At 48.4% G+C, this 21,625-nt stretch overlaps 1 protein-coding gene across 1 annotated transcript in view; it reads left to right on the top strand.

Annotated features, from left to right (window-relative positions):
* Window positions 1-21,625, top strand: part of LOC147106459 (EF-hand calcium-binding domain-containing protein 6-like) — a 144,463-nt gene that overhangs the window by 24,929 nt on the left and 97,909 nt on the right. Inside the window, exons 3-4 of the mRNA XM_086009660.1 lie at window positions 8,604-8,701; window positions 10,271-10,345. Of these exons, the coding sequence (XP_085865786.1) occupies window positions 8,604-8,701; window positions 10,271-10,345 (173 nt within the window). The remainder of the gene's footprint in view (window positions 1-8,603; window positions 8,702-10,270; window positions 10,346-21,625) is intronic.

Below are 21,625 nucleotides of genomic sequence, written 5' to 3'. Positions count from 1 at the left end.
CGCGGCACCTTCCCATGCAAGCGCAGGAGATGCAACACATGCCATAGAAACATAGAAGATAGGAGCAGGAGTAGGCCATTCGGCCCCTCGAGCCTGCTCCGCCATTCAATGCGATCATGGCTGATCATCCAAACTCAGTACCCTGTCCCTGCCTTCTCCCCATATCCCTTGATCCCCTTAGCCTTAAGAAATATATCTAACTCCTTCTTGAATATATTTAATGAATTGCCCTTTTACCTCCACCCTTCCCACTGTCCAGGGCCCCAAACACCCCTTCCAGGTGAAACAGCGATTTACTTGTACTTCCTGCAATCTAGTATACTGTATTCGCTGCTCACGATGCCGTCTCCTCTACATTGGGGAGACCAAACGCAGATTGGGCGACTGCTTTGCGGAACACCTCCGTTCAGTCCGTAAGGGTGACCCCGAGCTTCCGGTCGCCTGTCACTTTAATTCTCCGCCTCACTCCCACTCTGACCTCTCCGTCCTCGGCCTCTTACACTGTTCCAATGAAGCTCAACGTAAGCTCGAGGAACAGCACCTCATCTTTCGGTTAGGCACTTTACAGCCTTCTGGACTCAACATTGAGTTCAACAATTTCAGACCATAACCTCTGCCCCCATTTTTCAGGCTGTTGATGATTCTGCCATCCCCATTTGCAACATTCAATCTCTCCTGCCTCCCACCCTAGCACAGAATATTCCTTCAGCTCTGTTGTGTATGTACCTTTAAGAGAATAACTGGTCTCAGACTGCAGTACCGGCAGTGACCACCCCTGTATAAAAGGCGCTAGGGAGCCTCTGTTGTTTTCAGTTTCACTATTGACTTCCATCAGTAAAGACGTGTTTTGTTCAACTCCTGCTGTCCGTGTCTCAATCATTCACGGACGTAATAAGCTCCTTCCTCCCCTCCCCTCACCCTCTCCCTACCTCTGCACCTGCTTAATATCTGTTACATCTCTAACTTTTTCCAGTTCTGATGAAGGGTCCCAGACCTGAAACGTTAACTCTGTTTCTCTCTCCACGGATGCTGCTTGGCCTGCTGAGTGCTTCCAGCATTTTCTGTTGTTATTTCAGATTTCCAGCTTCTGCAGTATTTTGCTATTGCATTATTTCAAAATTGTCGGTAATGTTGTGTTAAATGCCCTGTATATTGTGGGCAGAAACAGCTGTGCTTACTCACTAGTTCACATCTCATTAAGGTGCCCTGAAAGCCAGAATAAGTAAATAGGACCTGGTTAATGTCTAATATAGGCATAGAGTACAAAAGCAAGGAAATTATAGGATGAAACTTTATAAAACACTTGTTCGGCCTGAACTGGAGTATTGTGTCCAATTCTGGGCACCGCACTTTAGGAAGGATGTGAAGACCTTAGAGAGGGTGCGGAAAACATTTATAAGAATATTTCCAGGGATGAGGGACTTCAGTTACGTGGATAGACTGGAGAAGCTGGGGCTGTTCTCCTTGGAGGAGAAGATTGAGAGGAGATTTGATAGAGGTGTTCAAAATCATGAGGGGTCTGGACAGAGTAGATAGAGGGAACTGTTCCCATTGGCAGAAGGGTCGAGAACCAGAGGACACAGATTTAAGGTGATTGGCAGAAGAACCAAAGACAACATGAGGAAAAACTTTTTTACGCAGCGAGTGGTTATGATCTGGAATGCACTGCCTGAAAGGGTGGTGGAGGTAGATTCAATCGTGGCTTTCAAAATGGAGTTGGATAAGTATCTGAAGGAAAAGAATTTGCAGGGCTACGGGGAAAGGGTAGGGGAGCGGGACTAGCTGAAGTGCTCTGTCAGAGAGCCGGCACAGGCTCGACGGGCCAAATGGTCTCCTTCTGTGCTGTAAGCATTCTATGATTCTTCGATGATTCTAATGACCTATTGTGTACTTAAACCCTTCTAGTCCCCTGTCAGTGGTGTGTGTGGTTACGGTTTATGCGAAGCACCTACTGCAGTATAAACAAAGCTGCAGCTCGGAGTGAAGCTGGAAGCAACTGGACAGAAGGTCACGACACAGGAGGAGCATTCCTGTTGTACTGTAGCGTGCTGAAATAACGCTGCCCCGTTCCACCAACCATCGCGTGTAGCAGGCAAATCGCGTTCGCACGGTGTGTACCCGCTATAAGCGCCTAGGGATGTTTTAAGGGTGCTATATAAATGTAGCAAAAGCAAAGTAGTGGTTTGCTGGAAATCTGAACTCAAAACAGAAAACTGACCTCGGCCTCCTACATTGTTCCAACGAAGCTCAACGTAAGCTTGAGGAACAGCAGCTCATCTTTAGATGAGGCACTTTACAGCCTTCTGGACTCAACATAGAATTCAACAATTTCAGACCATAACCCCTGTCCCCATTTTTCAGGCTGTTTATGATTCTGCCAACCCCATTTGCAACATTTAATCTTTCCTGCCTCTTACCATCCTACCCTCGCAACATCGAGTTCAACAATTTCAAATCATAACCTCTGACCCCAGTTTTTCGGACAGCGGGTGCTGGTAATGATTCTGCTGTTGCCATTTACCCCTCCCCCAGACCCAGCTTTCATTTCTTTACTTGTCCCATTACCACCCCATTTTGCTTTGTACTATCATCCCTTTTGTCCTTCAATCTCTCCTGCCTTCCACCCTATCACAGGCCTTCCCTTTTGTTCTTTCCTCCCCTCCCCCCTTTTCCTGCCTCTGCACTTGCTTAAAAACCTGTTAACTCTCGAAGCTTTTCCAGTTCTGACGAAAGATCATCAACCTGAAACGTTAACTCTGCCTGACCTACCGAGCATTTCCCATATAAATGCAAGTAGCTGTAACTGACGGTATTATATATGTATGCAGATGTGTGAATATCTGTGTGTCTTCTTCTTCTTAGGCAGTCCCTCGGAACCGAGGATGACTTGCCTCCACATTAAAAATGGGTTCTCAGGTGACTGATGAGTCCAATGCGGGACCTACAGTCTCTGTCACAGGCGGGGCAGACGGTGGTTGAAGGGGCGGGTGGGTGGGGTGCTTGGGTTGACGTGCGCTCCTTGCGCTTGGCTTCCGCTTGCTCCCGGCGAAGAGACTCGAGGTGTTTGGCGCCTTCCCGGATGCTTCTCTTCCACTTTGTGCGGTCTTGGGCCAGGAATTCCCAGGTGTCGCTGGGAATGTTACTGTTAAGTCTGTGTGTTATAGTGATAATTACTACACAGACTACAAGAGTAAATTCAACAGGTCTTTACTGGTTGGAGGTCGGGACTATACTGAATACAATATTAATACACAGTGCTTATATACCGGTGTGGTCACCACCGGTATTACGTATACAGCAGCCAGAGAAAGTAGTACATCTCTTAAGGTGGAACAGGCTTAAGTTCTCTTAAGGTGGAACAGGTTACATACACCACAATCCTCCCTTTTTAGCTTAACAGTCATATCCCCATTTAACATAACATAATAACATATATACATATATAACTTCAGGTATAACAGTTCAAAGGTTCAGTCTCTCAGGAGGCTTTCTGATGCGGCTTGGATAACGCCTCTCAGTAGTCTCTGATTCTTGTTGTTGAGGTGCCTCCTCTATTTGGTTTCCAATGTATTGGGTGTCATCATCATCAAGTACATTCCCTGCCGAGGTAGATGCCTCAGGTTCATTAACGTCTTCCACAGTTGTCTCTGTCACAACCATGGGTTCGACCCTTGCTCTCGACTCTACCAGTTGATCCGCATGACGCCTTATCACATTATGACCAATATCTACTGTGTACATCAGAGGTCCTTGTCTGGCCCGAATTGTTCCGGACTGCCATTTTTCGTTTCCATAGCCCCTTGCCAACACTGGTTGTCCTACGTTGAAAGTTCGAGTGGTCTTGTTGTTAATATGCCGAAACTGTTTGTTTTCCACTTCCCTCCGCACATTTGGTTTTAACAAGTCCAACTTGGACCGCAACCTCCTGTTATAAAACATCATGGCAGGACTTTGGTTAGTCACTGCATGATCGGCGTTTCGATAGGACATCAGGAACTTGTCGACCTTGTGTTGCAGCGGAATCTGATCATCGTTCATGGCCTTAATTGCCTTTTTGAATGTCTGGACAAATCTTTCAGCCAACCCGTTTGTCGCCGGATGATATGGGGCAGAGGTATAATGTTTTACTCCATTCTTCTTTAAGAATTGTCGGAATTCTTCCGATACAAACTGTGGTCCATTGTCCGAACAGATCTGTTCTGGCAATCCGTTCCTTGCGAATATTATTCTTAACACCGCAATTGTCTTTTCTGAAGTAATGGTATTCATATTGATGACTTCTGGCCATTTGGAATGTGCGTCCACCACGATTAGGAACATGGAGTCCATGAATGGACCAGCAAAGTCAATGTGTACGCGTTGCCATGGGGCTGAAGGCCATTCCCATGGGTGTAGCGGTGCTATCGGAGGTGCATTTTGCACTTTTTGGCACCCAGCGCAGCTTTTCGTTAACTCCTCAATCTGTTGGTCAATACCCGGCCACCATACATAAGCCCTAGCAAGACTTTTCATTTTAACTCCCCCCAGATGACCTTCATGCAGTTCGTTTAAAACTCTTTCCCTTAACTTGGGAGGAATAATCACTCTTGTCCCGTACATCAAGGTACCATGGCAGACAGACAGCTGGTCTCGCCTTGCCGAAAATGCCGGTAACAGAGGATCACCCCGTGTTGGCCATCCTTTCACTGTCACCTCGTAGACTCTGGACAGTGTCGGGTCGTTCCTGGTTTCTCTTTCAATACTTGCATTGGTGACTGGTAAACACTCGATGATGGTCGAATGAAATAACTCAACAGGGTCAACTTTCATCGTGTCTTCTTCTTCAGGTAGTGGCAGGCGCCATGCTGTTTCGTAACTTTGAATTCTATTTGATATTGATGTGCCCCTAGGAAAAGAGACCATCTCTGGAGACGCTGCGCTGTCATCACCGAAACACCCTTCTTAGGGTTAAAAATGGATACCAACGGTTGATGGTCTGTCAGAAGTGTGAATTTTTGGCCCTGCAGGTAATGATTAAACTTCTTCACTCCCCATACAAGGCTAAGAGCCTTCCTATCGATCTGCGCATAGTTGCGCTCAGCGGAGGTCAATGATCTGGATGCAAACGCGACTGGCCTTTCCGTGCCATTTGGCAACTTGTGTGAGAGTACTGCCCCAATACCATATGGAGAAGCATCACAAGCCAACCGAATAGGCAGTGCCGGGTTGACGTGAGCCAACACTTCCTCTGAGGTGATCAATTCTTTGCTTTTGCGAAATGCCTTCTTACAGTTTTCGCCCCATTCCCATGGTACCCCTTTCTGTAAAAGAGCGTTTAACGGGTGCAGTACCGTGGATAGATTTGGCAGAAATTTATGGTAATAGTTAATTAATCCTAGAAACGACCTCAACTGAGAGACATTCTCCAGAGTGGGAGCCTTTACAACTGCCTCAATCTTGTCAGGAGACTTATGAAGCCCCTCCCGGTCAATGACATGGCCACAGTACGAGATCCGCTTCTGGAAGAACTCACATTTCTGCCGATTTACTCTAAGTCCATACTCTTTCAGTCTGTTGAGCACCAGTTCCAAGTTTGCGAGATGTTGTTCATCACCATCACCTGTGATCAGAATATCGTCCAGGTAACATTGTGTGCCTGGAATTCCCTGTAATACCTGCTCCATGGCCCTCTGCCAAATTGCTGGAGCCGATGCCACTCCAAAAACCAGCCTATTGTACCGGTACAACCCTCGATGCGTGTTGATCGTGAGGTATTGGCGTGACTCTTCCTCAACCTCCATCTGCAAGTACGCCTGCGCCAGGTCTATCTTGGTGAAGTGTTTCCCGCCAGACAATGAAGCGAAAATATCCTCAATCCGTGGAAGCGGATACTGCACCGTGTGAAGCACCGGATTAACGGTGATTTTGAAGTCTCCACAGATGCGAACCTTCCCTGGATCTCCTGGCTTGTTGCTCGCAGGACGTTTCATAACGGGAACAATGGGCATAGCCCACTCACTCCAATCTACCTTAGACAGTACACCTGAACATTCTCGTGCTTCCAATTCCGCTTCAACAGTAGGTCGTATTGCATAGGGTACCGGTCTGGCTTTAAAAAATTTTGGTTGTGCATGTTCATCAATCTTGATGTTTGCCGTAATTCCTCTCAGTGTTCCCAGTCCCTGCTGGAACACCTCTTTAGCATCATCCAATATTCTGGACAATCGTTTAGGTTTGACATCTGTTTCCCCGGAATCTACCGTTAGTGCCTTCAAGGAGTGCCAGTCCATATTCATTTTCCTAATCCACTCCCATCCTAGTAGTGGTGGACCTCCTTCAGGTAGCACATATAAGTCCATTACTTGGCTTTCTTCACCCTTGTGGACCACTTCTACCTCTATTTTTCCGATGGGGTACACTCTTTGCCCCGTGTATGTTTTCAATATAATCTCCGTATCCTGTAGGGGAATATGTTGGAATAACCTTCTGTAATCTTTCTTATTCATGACTGTCAATGCCGATCCAGTGTCCAATTCCATTTTTACTTGGACTCCTGCTATCTGAAGAGTGACCCAAATTGTCTGGAGATCTGCATCCTTACCAACGTTGTGTACTCTTAAGCTATCCAGTTCATTACTGCTAGCGTCTGAATCTGACTTCTGTTCGGTCAAACTGTTCTTTGTCACCTTGTGTACCTTTGCGTATTTTCCTTGCGGTGACTTTTTGTTGCTGGTCTTCTTTCCTGACCGGCATACTTTAGCTACGTGGCCAAGCCTGCCACACGTTCTGCATTCTTGGTTTTTAAACCAACACTGGTTCTGATCGTGCGTTGTCTTTCCACAACGATAACATTTGACAGAACTCAAACCCAATTTGTTTGTACCGAGTTCCGGTGACCGTAGCTGCATTACTGCCGTGCCTCTCGCTGCGGCTTCATGTGCTGCTGCCATAGTGACCGCCTTCTCAAGCGTCAGCTCATTCTCCTCGAGCAGTCGCTTTTGTGTATCCTGTTTAAATAAACCACACACAAATTTATCTCGTAGTGCCTCTGTCAGTCCCGTTCCAAACTGACAATATTTTGCTAGCTTACGTAATTCCATCAAATATTCAGCATTGCTTTCATTCTGCAGCTGCCTTCTGTCGTAAAATTTAAATCGTTCCGCTAGCATCAGCAGCGTGGGGTTTAGATGATTTTTCAGGACAGTAACAATCTCATCGAACGTCTTATCCGCCGGTTCATCTGGTGATAACAGGTGTTTCAATTGCCCGTATGTCTTCGCACCCATTAAATTTAATAATGTTAGTGCTTTATCTGCATCAGGAATTTTATTTGCCTTACAATAATTTTGTATGCGTTCTACATACATGGCCCAATCTTCGATGTCACTATCAAAGGTATTAATGTTCCCATGTTTAGGCACCGTTGCAATTTATTGTATTTTTATGTTATCCAAAGGTGGCGGCTTCCCGCTCTTGTCGTCGTCCTCCGCCCACAAAATGGCGGTTTTCCCGCGCTTGGCGGTCTTCAACCGTCCCCCGACGCTGTCTCCGCTTCACCGCGGCTCTCGCGCCTTCAGTTTCCCCAGACGCTGCGCCTTTTAGCCCGAATGCGGCCCTTATCTCCGGTCGCGATCGATGTCCCCGCGCTGCGCCTCTCGCTCGAAAGCGGCCTGGCCCTTATCTCCGGTCGTGATCGATCTCACTGCCCTTATTCCTCCGTCTTCCCAGCCCCGTCTGTACAGCCAACGCGGTTGACTTTCTGTCGTGTCGCTGCCCGGCTTACCCACCACCGAGGTAGAAAAGAAGAAAGCTGACAGTCGCTGATGGAGGCTTCGAGGTCAGGATGTCTTCTGCACTCCGGTTTCTCAATGCCTGCCGCTCGACGTGTCTTCCAGTAGGGTGATGAGGGTGGAAACCTCTCTTCGATGTCCTGTCTGTGGACGAAGCCGCCGTGGAAATAACTGCCGCAGGGTAAGAATCGGACTCGTCGCCACTGTTAAGTCTGTGTGTTATAGTGATAATTACTACACAGACTACAAGAGTAAATTCAACAGGTCTTTACTGGTTGGAGGTCGGGACTATACTGAATACAATATTAATACACAGTGCTTATATACCGGTGTGGTCACCACCGGTATTACGTATACAGCAGCCAGAGAAAGTAGTACATCTCTTAAGGTGGAACAGGCTTAAGTTCTCTTAAGGTGGAACAGGTTACATACACCACAGTTACACATTTTCAAGGAGGCTTTGAGGGTGTCCTTGAAGCATTTCCTCTGCCCACCTGGGGCTCTCTTGCCGTGCCGGAGCTCCGAGTAGAGCGCTTGTTTTGGGAGTCTCGTACCAGGCATGCGGATGATGTGACCCGCCCATCGGAGCTGATCGAGCGTGGTCAAAGCTTCGATGCTGGGGATGTTGGCCTGAGCAAGAACACTGACGTTGGTGCGCCTATCCTGCCAATGGATCTGCAGGATCTTGTGGAGGCAGCGTTGGTGGTACCTCTCTGTGTGTGCGTGTGTGTTAATTACGTGTTGAGACACAGAGGACTTGATTTTATCTGTCATTTTTGATCATGTACTAATGTCACAATATAACACAGTGTCCTGTGGTCCCTTTAACACTAGGTCATGACGCTGATCAGGGAAAAGTTGAACTCCAGTTTTCATACAGTGCGGCAGATGTTTCAGGCGAGCGATCCCAAGGGAGGAGGCATAGTTTCAAAGTAAGTCATAAATTCTACAAAAGACCTTTCTTTGGGAAAAAGCCAAGAGTCTTGATGGATGGCAGGTCCACCCTTTGACTTTAATAGAGTGGGGTTTATTTTGAGTGTGGAGTGCGTTGGCTGAATGTCTCTTCAAAGCTGCAAAAGCAGTTGGATTATACGGCACGTACCTGTTAGTGGTTACCTTAAATTATAGATGATAAATTACAGGAACGATGGGCCGTGACAGGAGTTAATTATTATTATTAATGCTGATGCTTGTCGTTTCCTTGAGTAAAGATAAGCAGTTTTTACATTCGTTCGGCACTAAATCCCATGAGCCAGTTCCCCCAGTATCTGCACCGTTAAATCCAGCTTCTTAATAACCCGAGTTATTTTTTTTTTTTGCTTCTAAGATTCTTTCACTGGGACGCGGGAGCTGAGAAATAGATAACCCCAATTAAAAAAATGGAGCATTTTTAAATTACATTTTAAGATCTAAGTAATTCGATGGCTGTCAGGCGCTTCGAGTCGTCCTGCAGACGCATTGAAGCGTTACATAAATGTTCTTCCTTCTTCCTTGTAATAAGTAGGGGAGGCCTGTTGCCAAGAGAAATCGATGTAAAAGCAAAGGGGGAGCGAATGGACCCCACATCACCCGCTCTGCCGCTGTGAAACTTCCCGGTATCGGGTGGCGATCGCTCCGTGCCCAGTATAGCAACGGAAATGCGTTGGCTGCCATTTAGGTTGGCACGCCTGCTTAGTCGCCCTGGGTGCCCGCCTGAAATAAGTGTTCGTCCAATTAAAATATTTCAACCAGGGTCCTAGACGGTTTTCTACATTTAAGGTGTGAGTTGTTGTTGTTGTAATGCTATAATTTTAGTTCAATAATTGCAATTCTCTAACTTTTTTGAATCACCTTATTGTAATCTAACATAAGGTAACCGAAAAAGCAATGTGTGATATTTTAAATATGCCATTAATAGACTGGACTTATTCCAACGCTCTCCTGGCCGTGGCCTCCCACCTTGCACACTCCGCAAACTTGAGGTCATCCAAAACTCTGCTGCCCGTGTCCTAACTCGCACCAAGTCCCGTTCACCCATCACCCCCTGTGCTCACTGACCTACACTGGCTCCCAGTCCGGCAACGCCCCAAATTTAAAATTCTCATCCTTGTATTCAAATCCCTCCATTGCCCTCTCTCCTCCCTGTCTCTGTAACCCCCTCCAGCCCTACAACCCCCCGAGATCTCTGCACTCCTCCAATTCTGGCCTCTTGTGCTTCCCCGATTTCCATCGCTCCACCATTGGCGGTCGTGCCTTCAGCTGCCTGGGCCCCAAGCTCTGGAATTCCCTCCCTAAACCTCTCTGCCTCTCTCTCCTCCTTTAAGACGCTCCTTAAAACCTCCCTCTTTGACCAAGCTCTGTCCTAATTTCTCCTTATGTGGCTCGGTGTCAAATTTTGTTTGATAATCGCTCCTGTGAAGCACCGTGGGACATTTCACTTCATTAAGGTGCTACATAAATGCTAGTTGTTGTTGTTGACATAGTAACCAATCATAAACTGTTAACTGATTCTGTTGATGCAGGGAAGCACTGACAAGGATTCTGTGGAATTTGTGCGGATTCTTAAGTACTCAACAGGTTAATGCTCTCCTTGGCAGGTAATTATTATCTTTAAATACATTTCAGTGTACTTTTTTTGCTAATAATTGGAGGAGATTAATGAAAGCAATGGTGCCGTGTACTGGGGGGATCTCGGCGAAGCACTTGGAGTATCCAGATTATTCTCCCCTGGTTGGCAGCCAAGCCTCGCTCAGGCCTTTGGTGGAGCCTGTCAGTGGAGAGGGCCATGTGATGGTTAAGGCTTATAATGAGCCTCTGAGGGGTAGAGAGTTAAAAAAACATGCGTCGTTCGCTTGAGTAGTAACAAAGTCTGGTAACGAAGATAGTTCTGGTTAGAACACTTCTATTCTTGCTTCAGCACACACAGCAGTTACGCAGACAGAATACAATTAAACGTCAGTATGCGTTCTTCACATTGTACCACCTATTGTCAGTGGGTATAAGCTATTTATACATTTCCAACGTGGGTGTTGCAGAAAATGCTTTCTGTCTCCTACTGGTCCTTTTTTTATTGCTGCAGCACCTTATATGGTACTCCCCCTTTAGTGGTTTTCCTTCATGCCCAGGCTTGGCCGGACTCGCCTGGACTTGCCTTTTCCTTTCTGTCCCTGAGAACAGAGAGCATGAAGTTCAAGGAAGGATGTGAGTTTTTGCTGGGGTTTAGAATGTCGCTGGGTCCTGCGGGCTCTTGAACAAGTCCTGCTGGGTGAGGTGGAACCTGAACCTATCAGTTAGTTGCTGGTAGATCAAGATCTTGCTCTTGCAGCACTGAGAGAGTGCTGCACTGTCGGAGGTGCAGACTTTTGGATGAGATGTTAAACCAAGTCTGAAACATAGAAACATAGAAGATAGGAGCAGGAGTAGGCCATTCGGTCCCTCGAGCCTGCTCCGCCATTTAATGAGATCATGGCTGATCATCAAAATTCAGTACCCTGCCCCTGCTTTCTCCCCATATCCCTTGATCCCTTTAGCCTTAAGAAATATATCTAACTCATTCTTGAATATATAGTCTGCCCTCTCAGGTGGACGTAAAAGATCCCACGGCCACTATTTCAAAGACGAGCAGGGGGAGTTCTCCCCGGTGTCCTGGGGCCAATATTTATCCCTCAACCAACATCACTAAAACAGAGATTTTTTTTAAATCTCATTGATGTTTGTGGGATCTTGCTGTGTGCAAATTCAAGAACCAACAGTTCAGCTTCAGAAGTGCAAGGTTGTGTTTATGTTTAGTTTTGGGCGCTAAACTCTGATATGCCTATCAATTAGTCCAATAAAAGGCGACGAGTTAAGAACGTAACTGAAGGTTTTTATTGGCTAAATAACAGAGCCCACCCTCGTGGGTGATCCGATCCAACAGGGAGGAATACTAGCCAGTCAGCTACCTTTATACCTGGGCAGGTAATGGGCGGAGTCGGAGGTGGTCAGCCCAGGTATAACAGTGCGACAAGAGGCGACCTCGTGTAGTGATGTGACAGTGAGAACAGTGAGAACAATATACAGTGATAACTATAACAGTGGTTTACCACATTCACCCCTTGTTTAGATTAGAGTCCGGCGGGGTGAAGTGTATTACCAGCTCTGGTATGTCAGTCTGTCCGGAGGCTTCGTTAGCCTCTCCGATCGTCGCAGCGGCGGTGTTACATTATCCGGTGTTAAAGCTGGTGTCTGCGTAGTCGGCAAAGGCTCGTGGGGTTCCGGCATGCCGTCTACCTCGGCTGGACTCGGGGGGTTGGGAGGGGGGGGTGAGGGTGCGAGGTCTCGTAAGGAGACAGTGTCCTCCCGTCCGTCTGGGTAAGCCACATAGGCGTACTGGGGGTTGGCGTGCAGGAGGTTCACCTTCTCGACCAGGGGGTCCGTTTTATGGGCCCTCACGTGCTTTCGCAGCAAGACGGGTCCCGGAGAGGTCAGCCAGGTTGGTAGGGTGGTTCCCGTAGTCGACTTCCTGGGGAAGACAAACATTCGGGCATGGGGGGTGGTGTTAATGGCAGTGCAAAGTAGTGACCGGATGGAGTGCAGCGCAATCGGGAGGACCTCTTGCCAGCGGGAGGTTGGGAGGCCCTTAGACTTTAAGGCTAAGAGGGTGGCCTTCCATACCGTCGCGTTCTCTCTTTCCACCTGGCCGTTCCCTCGGGGGTTGTAGCTGGTGGTCCTGCTTGCTGCAATACCCCTCTCCAATAGGAACTGACGGAGTTCCTCGCTCATGAAGGAGGCGCCCCGGTCACTATGTATATAGTTCGGGAACCCGAACAAGGCGAAGAGTTTGTTCAGGCATTTAATGACCGTGTTACTGGTCATGTCTGGGCAGGGGAAGGCAAAGGGGAAACGGGAGTACTCATCAACGATGTTGAGGAAGTACACATTACGGTCGGATGACGGTAGGGGCCCCTTGAAGTCGATGCTCAGACGCTCGAAGGGGCGGGTGGCCTTGATCAGGCTTGCTCTGTCCGGCTTATAGAAGTGCGGTTTGCACTCAGCACAGATCTGGCAGTTCCTGGTCATGGTCCTGACCTCCTCGATGGAGTATGGCAGGTTGCGGGCCTTAATGAAATGGTAGAGTCTGGTGACTCCGGGGTGGCAGAGGTCATTGTGGAGGGTCTGAAGTCTATCACTTTGCGCGCTGACGCATGTAATGCGTGAAAGAGCATCAGGGGGGTCGTTCAGTTTACCGGGCCGGTACAAGATCTCATAATCATAGGTGGAAAGCTCGATTCTCCACCTCAAGATTTTGTCGTTCTTGATCTTGCCCCTCAGCTTGTTATTAAACATGAAGGCAACCGAGCGTTGGTCGGTGAGGAGGGTAAATCGTTTGCCTGCCAAGTAGTGCCTCCAGCGCCGTACTGCCTCCACAATTGCCTGGGCTTCCTTCTCGACCGACGAGTGTCGGGTCTCGGGGCCCTGTAGGGTCCTTGAGAAGAAGGCTACCGGCCTACCCTCCTGGTTAAGGGTAGCGGCTAGGGCGAAGTCGGATGCATCGCTCTCCACTTGGAAGGGGATTGACTCATCCACTGCGTGCATTGTGGCCTTGGCTATGTCTCCCTTAATGAGGGAGAAGGCCGCGCACGCCTCTTCCGTGAGGGGGAAGGATGTGGTTTTCAGGAGGGGTCTGGCTTTGTCCGCATAATTGGGTACCCATTGGGCATAGTAGGCGAAAAGCCCCAGGGTTCTCCTAAGTGCTTTTGGACAGTGGGGGAGGGGTAGCTCCATGAGGGGGCGCATTCTTTCGGGGTCGGGGCCGATGACTCCGTTCTCTACTACACAGCCAAGGATGGCAAGGCGCGCTGTGTTAAACACGCATTTCTCCTTATTGTAGGTGAGGTTCAGCCGTTGGGCCGTACGGAGGAATTTCTCCAGATTCACGTCATGGTCCTGCCGGTTGCGGCCGCAGATGGTGACGTTATCGAGATAGGGGAAAGTGGCCTGTAGTCCGTTCTGGTCAACCATCCGGTCCATCTCCCGTTGGAAAACCGAGACCCCGTTGGTGACACCAAAGGGGACCCTAAGGAATTGGTAGAGGCGGCCATTCGCCTCGAAGGCGGTGTACTGGCTGTCCTCCGGGCTGATGGGGAGTTGGTGGTAGGCCGACTTGAGGTCGATGGTCGAGAATACGCGGTATTGTGCAATCTCATTGACCATGTCCGATATGCGGGGGAGGGGGTATGCGTCCAGCTGGGTGTATCTGTTTATGGTCTGGCTGTAGTCGATAACCAGGCGATTTTTGTCGCCGGTCTTGACTACCACCACCTGGGCACGCCAGGGGCTGCTGCTCCCCTCAATAATGCCCTCTTTCAGGAGTCGCTGCACCTCAGAGCTAATGAAGGCTCTGTCCCCAGCGCTGTACCGCCTGCTCTTAGTAGCGACAGGTTTGCAGTCGGGGGTGAGGTTAGCGAACAGGGAAGGTGGCGGTACCTTGAGGGTGGATAGGCTGCAGGTGTTACGCGGTGGGCGGTTTAACTTTCGCTGGTTGTCGACTGTGAGTGGGGGGAGGGGTCCACCGTATGCTAGGGTTACACTTTGGAGGTGGGATTGGAAGTCCAGCCCTAGTATGACGGCAGCGCACAGCTGGGGGAGTACGAGGAGTTTAAAATTTTTATACTCTGTCCCTTTAACCGACAATGTCACGACACAGTAGCCGCTGATGTCTGTGGCGTGCGACCTCGATGCCATCGAGATGCGGCTGCGCGTTGGCAGGACGGGGAGGGAGTAGTGGCTCGCCGTGTCTGGGTGGATGAAGCTCTCCGTGCTTCCGCTGTCGAACAGGCAGGTCGTGGCGTGGCCGTTGACTTTGATGTCCATCATTGAGCTGGCCAGGTGGTGCGGGCGGGCTTGATCCAGGGTCACGGAAGCTAGGGTGTAGATGAGCGCGTCGTTGTCATGACAAGATGGCGGCGAAGATGGCGGCCCCCGTAGTTCACATGAGGCTCTGTTTAAATCGTTTGCCCCGCACAAAGATGGCCGCCCCTGCTGTTCCCATGAGGCTCTGCAGGCTTCGGCTGCCCCGCACAAAGATGGCCGCCCCTGGTTTTCCCATGAGGCTCTGCAGGCTTCGGCTGCCCCGCACAAAGATGGCCGCCCCTGGTTTTCCCATGAGGCTCTGCAGGCTTCGGCTGCCCCGCACAAAGATGGCCGCCCCCAGGGTTCGCATGAGGCACTGCTGGCTTCTGAGGATTTGCTTCTGCAGGCCTTGGAGAAGTGGCCTTCCTTGAGGCAGGTTTTGCAGGTCGAGTTTTTGGCTGGGCAGCGCGACCTCGGATGCTTCTCCTGGCCGCAAAAGAAGCAGCCAGCGGCCCGATCGGGGTTGCCTGATGTCGGGGCCGGTACCGGGGCTAGCGGGCCCGGTCGGATCCGTGATGCAGACGCTGAGGTAGGTCCCGGGGGCAGCGCTGTGAAGGGTGGTGGGGTGGGGGTCGGGCCCGAGTCCCAGGGTCGCGAATAGTACCTGGCAAACGCTTCCTGGTCTTGCTGGGTGGCCTCTAGGGTGAGGGCGAGGGCTTCGGCCTTGTCCAGGTCTATGTCCTTAGCTTCAAGCAGTCTTTGCCGTGTGTAGTCGGAACGTAGGCCTCTCACCAAGGCGTCGCGGACATTGTCTTCCATGTTCGCAGTAGCCGTCACCGCTTTAAAGTCACAGTTCCTGCCGAGTTGTCTCAGCGCTCGTGAAAATTCAGCTATCGATTCTCCTGGCTGTTGCTGGCGAGATCTTAAGAGATGCCTAGTGTACATGTAGTTTACCGGGCTCCGGTACTGCTGTTTCAGTAGGTTGATGGCGTCGTCGTACGTAGTCATGTCCTGGATGAGTGTATATACTCTCGGGCTCGCTTGGGCTTTCAGGACTCTTAGTTTGGATCTCTGAGGGACGACGGCTTCCTCCAGGTACGATTCGAAGCAGTCCAGCCAGTGTTTGAAGTCGTTGGCTGAGTTTGGTGCCTGTGGGTTTAGATCCAGGTATGGTGGTTTCAAGGCTTGCAGCCAAGCCGGCTGGTGTGGCCCGTTGTCTGGAGGCTGCTGTTGCTGTGCTGCTGGGTGAGCTCCTTGCTGTTGCTGTTCATTATCAGACATCTTTAAAATTTAGTCAATAAAATTGATATGCCTATCAATTAGTCCAATAAAAGGCGACGAGTTAAGAACGTAACTGAAGGTTTTTATTGGCTAAATAACAGAGCCCACCCTCGTGGGTGATCCGATCCAACAGGGAGGAATACTAGCCAGTCAGCTACCTTTATACCTGGGCAGGTAATGGGCGGAGTCGGAGGTGGTCAGCCCAGGTATAACAGTGCGACAAGAGGCGACCTCGTGTAGTGATGTGACAGTGAGAACAGTGAGAACAATATACAGTGATAACTATAACAGTGGTTTACCACAAACTCATTACTATCAGTCTGGATACACCAGCAACTCTGACGCTTCACAGCAACTCAGCGAGCTGGTAAATCTCAATCATTTCAACCAACATCTAACACAGCATCTTATTCTGGCAGTACACTGTGATGCTGCACATCAGAATATATATCAGTCACAACTGGTCAATTCGTTTATATGTTTCCTTCTACAAAACTCTCTGAAGTGACTTATCCAAATGTAGCCCCAGGACTGTTTATAATCAATTTCTAGAAAGAAATAATTTGCATTTATATAGCGCCTATCACAACCTCAGGATGTCCCAAAGTGCTTGGATTGGAGGGTAGCTAATGTTACCCCACTATTCAAAAAAGGTGGTAGAGAAAAAGTGGGGAATTATAGACCGGTAAGCCTGACATCGGTAGTGGGGAAAATGCTAGAGTCCATTATAAAAGATGTAATAGCAGAGCACTTGGAAAGCAGTGACTGGATCGGACAAAGTCAACATGGATTTACAAAAGGTAAATCATGCTTGACTAATCTACTGGAATTTTTTGAGGATGTAACTGGTAAAATAGATATGGGAGAACCAGTGGATGTGGTGTATTTGGACTTTCAGAAGGCTTTCGATAAGGTCCCGCATAAGAGGTTAGCGTGCAAAATTAAGGCACATGGGATTGGGGGCAAGGTATTGACTTGGATAGAGAACTGGTTGGCAGACAGAAAGCAAAGAGTTGGAATAAACGGGTCATTTTCCGAGTGGCAGGCAGTGACTAGTGGGGTACCGCAAGGATCGGTCCTAGGACCCCAGCTGTTCACAATATATATTAATGATCTGGACGAGGGAATTGGATGTAATATCTCCAAATTTGCAGATGACACAAAGCTGGGTGGGAGGGTATGCTGTGAGGAGGATGTCGTGAAACTCCAGTACGATTTGGACAGGTTGGGTGATTGGGCAGAAACATGGCAAATGCACTATAATGTGGATAAATGTGAGGTTATCCACTTTGGTGGCAAAAACAGGAAGGCAGATTATTATTTGAATGGAAATAGATTGGGAGAAGGGGAAGTGCAAAGAGACCTGGGTGTTCTTGTGCACCAGTCACTGAAGGTAAGCATGCAGGTGCAGCAGGCGGTTAAGAAGGCAAATGGTATGTTGGCCTTCGTAGCGAGAGGATTCGAGTACAGGAACAAGGATGTCTTGCTACATTTGTACAGCGCCTTGGTGAGACCGCACCTTGAGTATTGTGTGCAGTTTTGGTCGACTTACCTGAGGAAGGACATTCTTGCCATGGAAGGAGTGCAGCGAAGATTCACCAGGCTGATACCTGGGATGGCAGGAATGACGTATGAGGAGAGATTGTGTCGATTGGGCTTATACTCACTGGAGTTTAGAAGATTGAGAGAGGTTCTCATCGAAACCTATAAAATCCTGCAAGCCCTGGACAGACTAGATGCAGGAAGGATGTTTCTGATGGCCGGGGAGTCCAGAACCAGGGGTCATAGTCTAAGGATAAGGGGTAAGCCATTTAGGACTGAAATGAGGAGGAATTTCTTCACCCAGAGAGTGGTGAACCTGTGGAATTCTCTGCCACAGAGGACAGTGGAGGCCAGTTCATTAAATATATTCAAAAAAGAGTTGGATATATTTCTTAAGGCTAAAGGGATCAAGGGATATGGGGAGAAGGCAGGGACAGGGTACTGAATTTGGATGATCAGCCATGATCTCACTGAATGGCGGAGCAGGCTCGAAGGGCCGAATGGCCGACTCCTGCTCCTATCTTCTGTGTTTCTATGTTTACAGCCAATGAAGTACTTTTGAAGTGTCGCCACATATGAAATGTGGCAGCCAATTTGCGCACAGCAATACGATAATGACCAGATAATTTTTTTCAGTGATGTTGGTTGAGGGATAAAGATTGGCCCGTGACACCAGGGAGAACTCACCTGCTCTTCTTCCAATAGTGCCCTGGGATCTTTTACATCCACCTGAGAGAGCAGATGGGGCCTCAGTTTAACGTCTCATCCGAAAGATGGCACCTCCGACAGTGCGGGACTCCCTCAGTACTGCGCTGGGAGTGTCAGCCTAGATTTTTGTGATCAAGTCTCTGGAGTGGGACTTGAACCCACAACCTTCTGACTCGGAGGCAAGAGTGACACCCACTGAGCCACGGCTGATGGCTTGATGAAGAACAACAAGAATAAATTGGCTGAAAACCTCCGGGGGTGCACATCGCAGAGTAAGCACTTGCCCTCAACCTCCACTACATTCCGTCAAAGACTGCGGGGTCAGGAGAAAGGGTAGTGAGGAGTTGTTGTTAGTGGTTTGGGGGGGTTGACTGGACAATCCCCTCCATAGTAAAGGCTGGTAATCCCGGATGAAGAATATCGGTTGGGGCGCGGGGAAGGGGGTGGTGATGGTAAGCGCAGGTACCCAGATAAGGTTGTCTCTTTGAATCAAGGAGGCCGCTTGTAATTTTTAAAAATCCATTTCGGGTCCCTCACCTTTGGGGGTTCCTCGAGCCACATCCAAGCTTGGACCCCAACACAAGCTGGGACCTTGCATCCATCCCTCTTGGCGAGGTACACCTGGGTCTCTCTGGGCGTAACTGCACTGTCCTAAATAAGAACATAAGAACATAAGAAATAGGAGCAGGAGTCGGCCATTCGACCCTTCGAACCTGCTCCACCATTCAGTGAGATCATGGCTGATCTTCTGCCTCAACTCCATTCACCGGCCTTATCGCCATATCCCTTGATGCCCTTACTAGTCAGAAATCTATCGACTTCTGTTTTGAATATACCCAATGACTGAGCCTCCACAGCCCTCTGTCATAGAGAATTCCAAAGATTCACCACCCTCTGTGTGAAGAAATTTCTTCTCATCTCAGTCCTGAATGGCCTACCCTTTTTCCTGAGGCTGTGGCCCCTGGTTCTAGACTCCCCAGCCAAGGGAAACATTCTCCCAGCATCCACCCTATCAAGCCCTGTAATAATTTTGTATGCTTCAATAAGATCCCCTCTCATTCTTCTGAATTCAAGAGAATACAGGCCTAGTTTATTCAATCTCTTCTCATACGACAGTCCCGCCATCCCAGGAATCAATCTCGTGAACCTTCGTTGCACTCCCTCTATGACAAGTGTATCCTTCCTTAGGTAAGGAGACCAAAATTGTACACAGTACTCCAGGTGTGGTCTCGCCAAGGCCCTATATAATTGGAGTAAGACTTCTTTACTCCTGTACTCAAATCCTCTTGTAATGAAGGCCAGCATACAATTTGCCTTCCTAATGGCTTGCTGCACCTGCACATTCACTTTCAGTGACTCATGTACAAGGACACCCAGGTCCCTTTGAGCATTTGCATTCCCCAATCTTTCACCATTTAGGAAATACTCTGCCTTTCTGTTTTTTCTACCAAAGTGGATAACTTCACATTTATCCACATTATATTCCATCTGCCATGTTCTCGCCCACTCACTGTCGAGATCCCCTTGAAGCCTCTTCACATCCTCTTCACAACTGACACTGCCACCTAGCTTTGTATCATCAGCAAATTTGGAAATGTTACATTTAGTCCCCTCATCCAAATCATTGATATAGATTGTGAATAGCTGGGGCCCAAGCACTGATCCTTGTGGTACCCCACTAGCCTGCCATCCTGAAAAAGACCCGTTTATCCCTACTCTTTGTTTTCTGTCTGTTAACCAATTCTCAATCCATGCTAGTATATCACCCCCAATTCCATGTGCCCTAATTTTGTTCACCAACCTCTTGTGTGGGACCTTATCGAAGGCCTTCTGAAAATCCAAATACACCACATCTACCAGTTCCCCTTTGTCTACTTCACTAGTTACATCCTCAAAGAACTCCAATAGGTTTGTTAAACAGGATTTCCCTTTCATAAATCCATGTTGACTCTGCCCAATCTTACTATTAGTTTCTAAGTGCCCAGTTATTGCATCCTTTATAATAGATACCAGCATTTTCCCAACTACTGATGTGAGGCTAACAGGTCTGTAGTTCCCCATTTTCTCTCTCCCTCCTTTCTTAAATAGCGGGGTTACATTTGTTATCTTCCAATCTGCAGGAACCGTTCCAGAATCTATAGAACTTTGGAAGATGACAACCAATGCATCCACTATTCCAATGGCCACCTCTTTCAAAACCCTAGGATGTAGGTCATCCGGTCCTTGGGATTTATTGGCTTTTAGTCCCATTTATTTTGCTAGTACTGTTTTTTTACTTTAAGTATTTCTTTGCGTTCCTCATTCTCGTCACACCCTTGGTTTTCTCGTATTTCTGGGAGGTTTTTTGTGTCTTCCTCCGTGAAGACAGAAACAAAGTATTTATTTAATTTCTCTGCCATTTCCTCATTCCCCATTATAAATTCTCCAGTCTCTGACTGTAAAGCCTTTTGCTTTTCACATACCTATAGAAGCTTTTACAATTCGTTTTTATATTTTTCGCTAGTTTGTGCTCATATTCCATTTTCCCTTTCTTTATCAATTTCTTGGTCCCCCTTTGCTGATTTCTAATAAGATCCTAATCCTCAGGCTGACCGCTTTTTCTGGCAACTTTATAAGCTTCCTCCTTTGACTTAATACTAGCTTTAATTTCTTTTATGAAGCCCACGGCACAGGAATCACAGACGTGGGGAGTTTTCGTGCCCCCAGCCTCAACTCCATCTTGTGATGGTGGCTTTGTCAGGGACTGATGGAAGCTACACCCTCCTCCTTCCCTCCCTCCCTCCCTCCCTCCCTCCACCGCCCCCTGACAAGACCGTCCTGGAAACTTTGCCCCCACTCCCTTCAGCCCCTCCTGGACACGTCCAGCTCCTGGCCGAGTTTGTGGCCGATCCAATGGAACTTGCTGGAATGTCTGCGCAATTTCGAGGCGAGTCCACCTTTTTAAAACGCATCGCAAAATGTTTTAGTTGTTGAAAACGAAAGTTTTGAAAATGCTCAGTTTGTGTGGTATACGCAAAACTGAAATGTTCAGCTACGTTTACATAGAAACATAGAAGATAGGAGCGGGAGTAGGCCATTCGGCCCCTCGAGCCTGCTCCACCATTCAATGAGATCATGGCTGATCATCCAAACTCAGTACCCTGTCCCTGCCTTCTCCCCATATCCCTTGATCCTTTTAGCCTTAAGAAATTCAGAATTAAACAGAAGTTACAGAGTGAGAAAAGACTATTCAAGCTTGTTCCGGCCAGAGTCACCAGATTTCCAGATCAATTCACACAAGGAAAGCCATTTGGCCAACCTTTGTTCTCCCGTCCCCAAGGACAGATCAGCCATGACCTCACTGAATGGTGGAACAGACTCGAGGGGCTGAATGGCCTCCTCCTGTCGCTAAGATGCTTTGCGTTTTCCAGCTGTTAAATACCACCAGGCTTTGCGTCTTCGCTATTCTATCTGGCAATCCATTCACTCGTTGCGTGAAGAAGAGCTTTCTAATATCAGTCTTAAATTTGCCTTTT

Source organism: Somniosus microcephalus, chromosome 16 (genome assembly GCF_052327205.1).
Source record: "Somniosus microcephalus isolate GS21.2 chromosome 16, FLI_Smic_1.0, whole genome shotgun sequence".
Lineage (NCBI taxonomy): Eukaryota > Metazoa > Chordata > Chondrichthyes > Squaliformes > Somniosidae > Somniosus > Somniosus microcephalus.
Note: the sequence above shows the minus strand (reverse complement) of the source record. Positions and strands in the feature narration are given on the sequence as shown.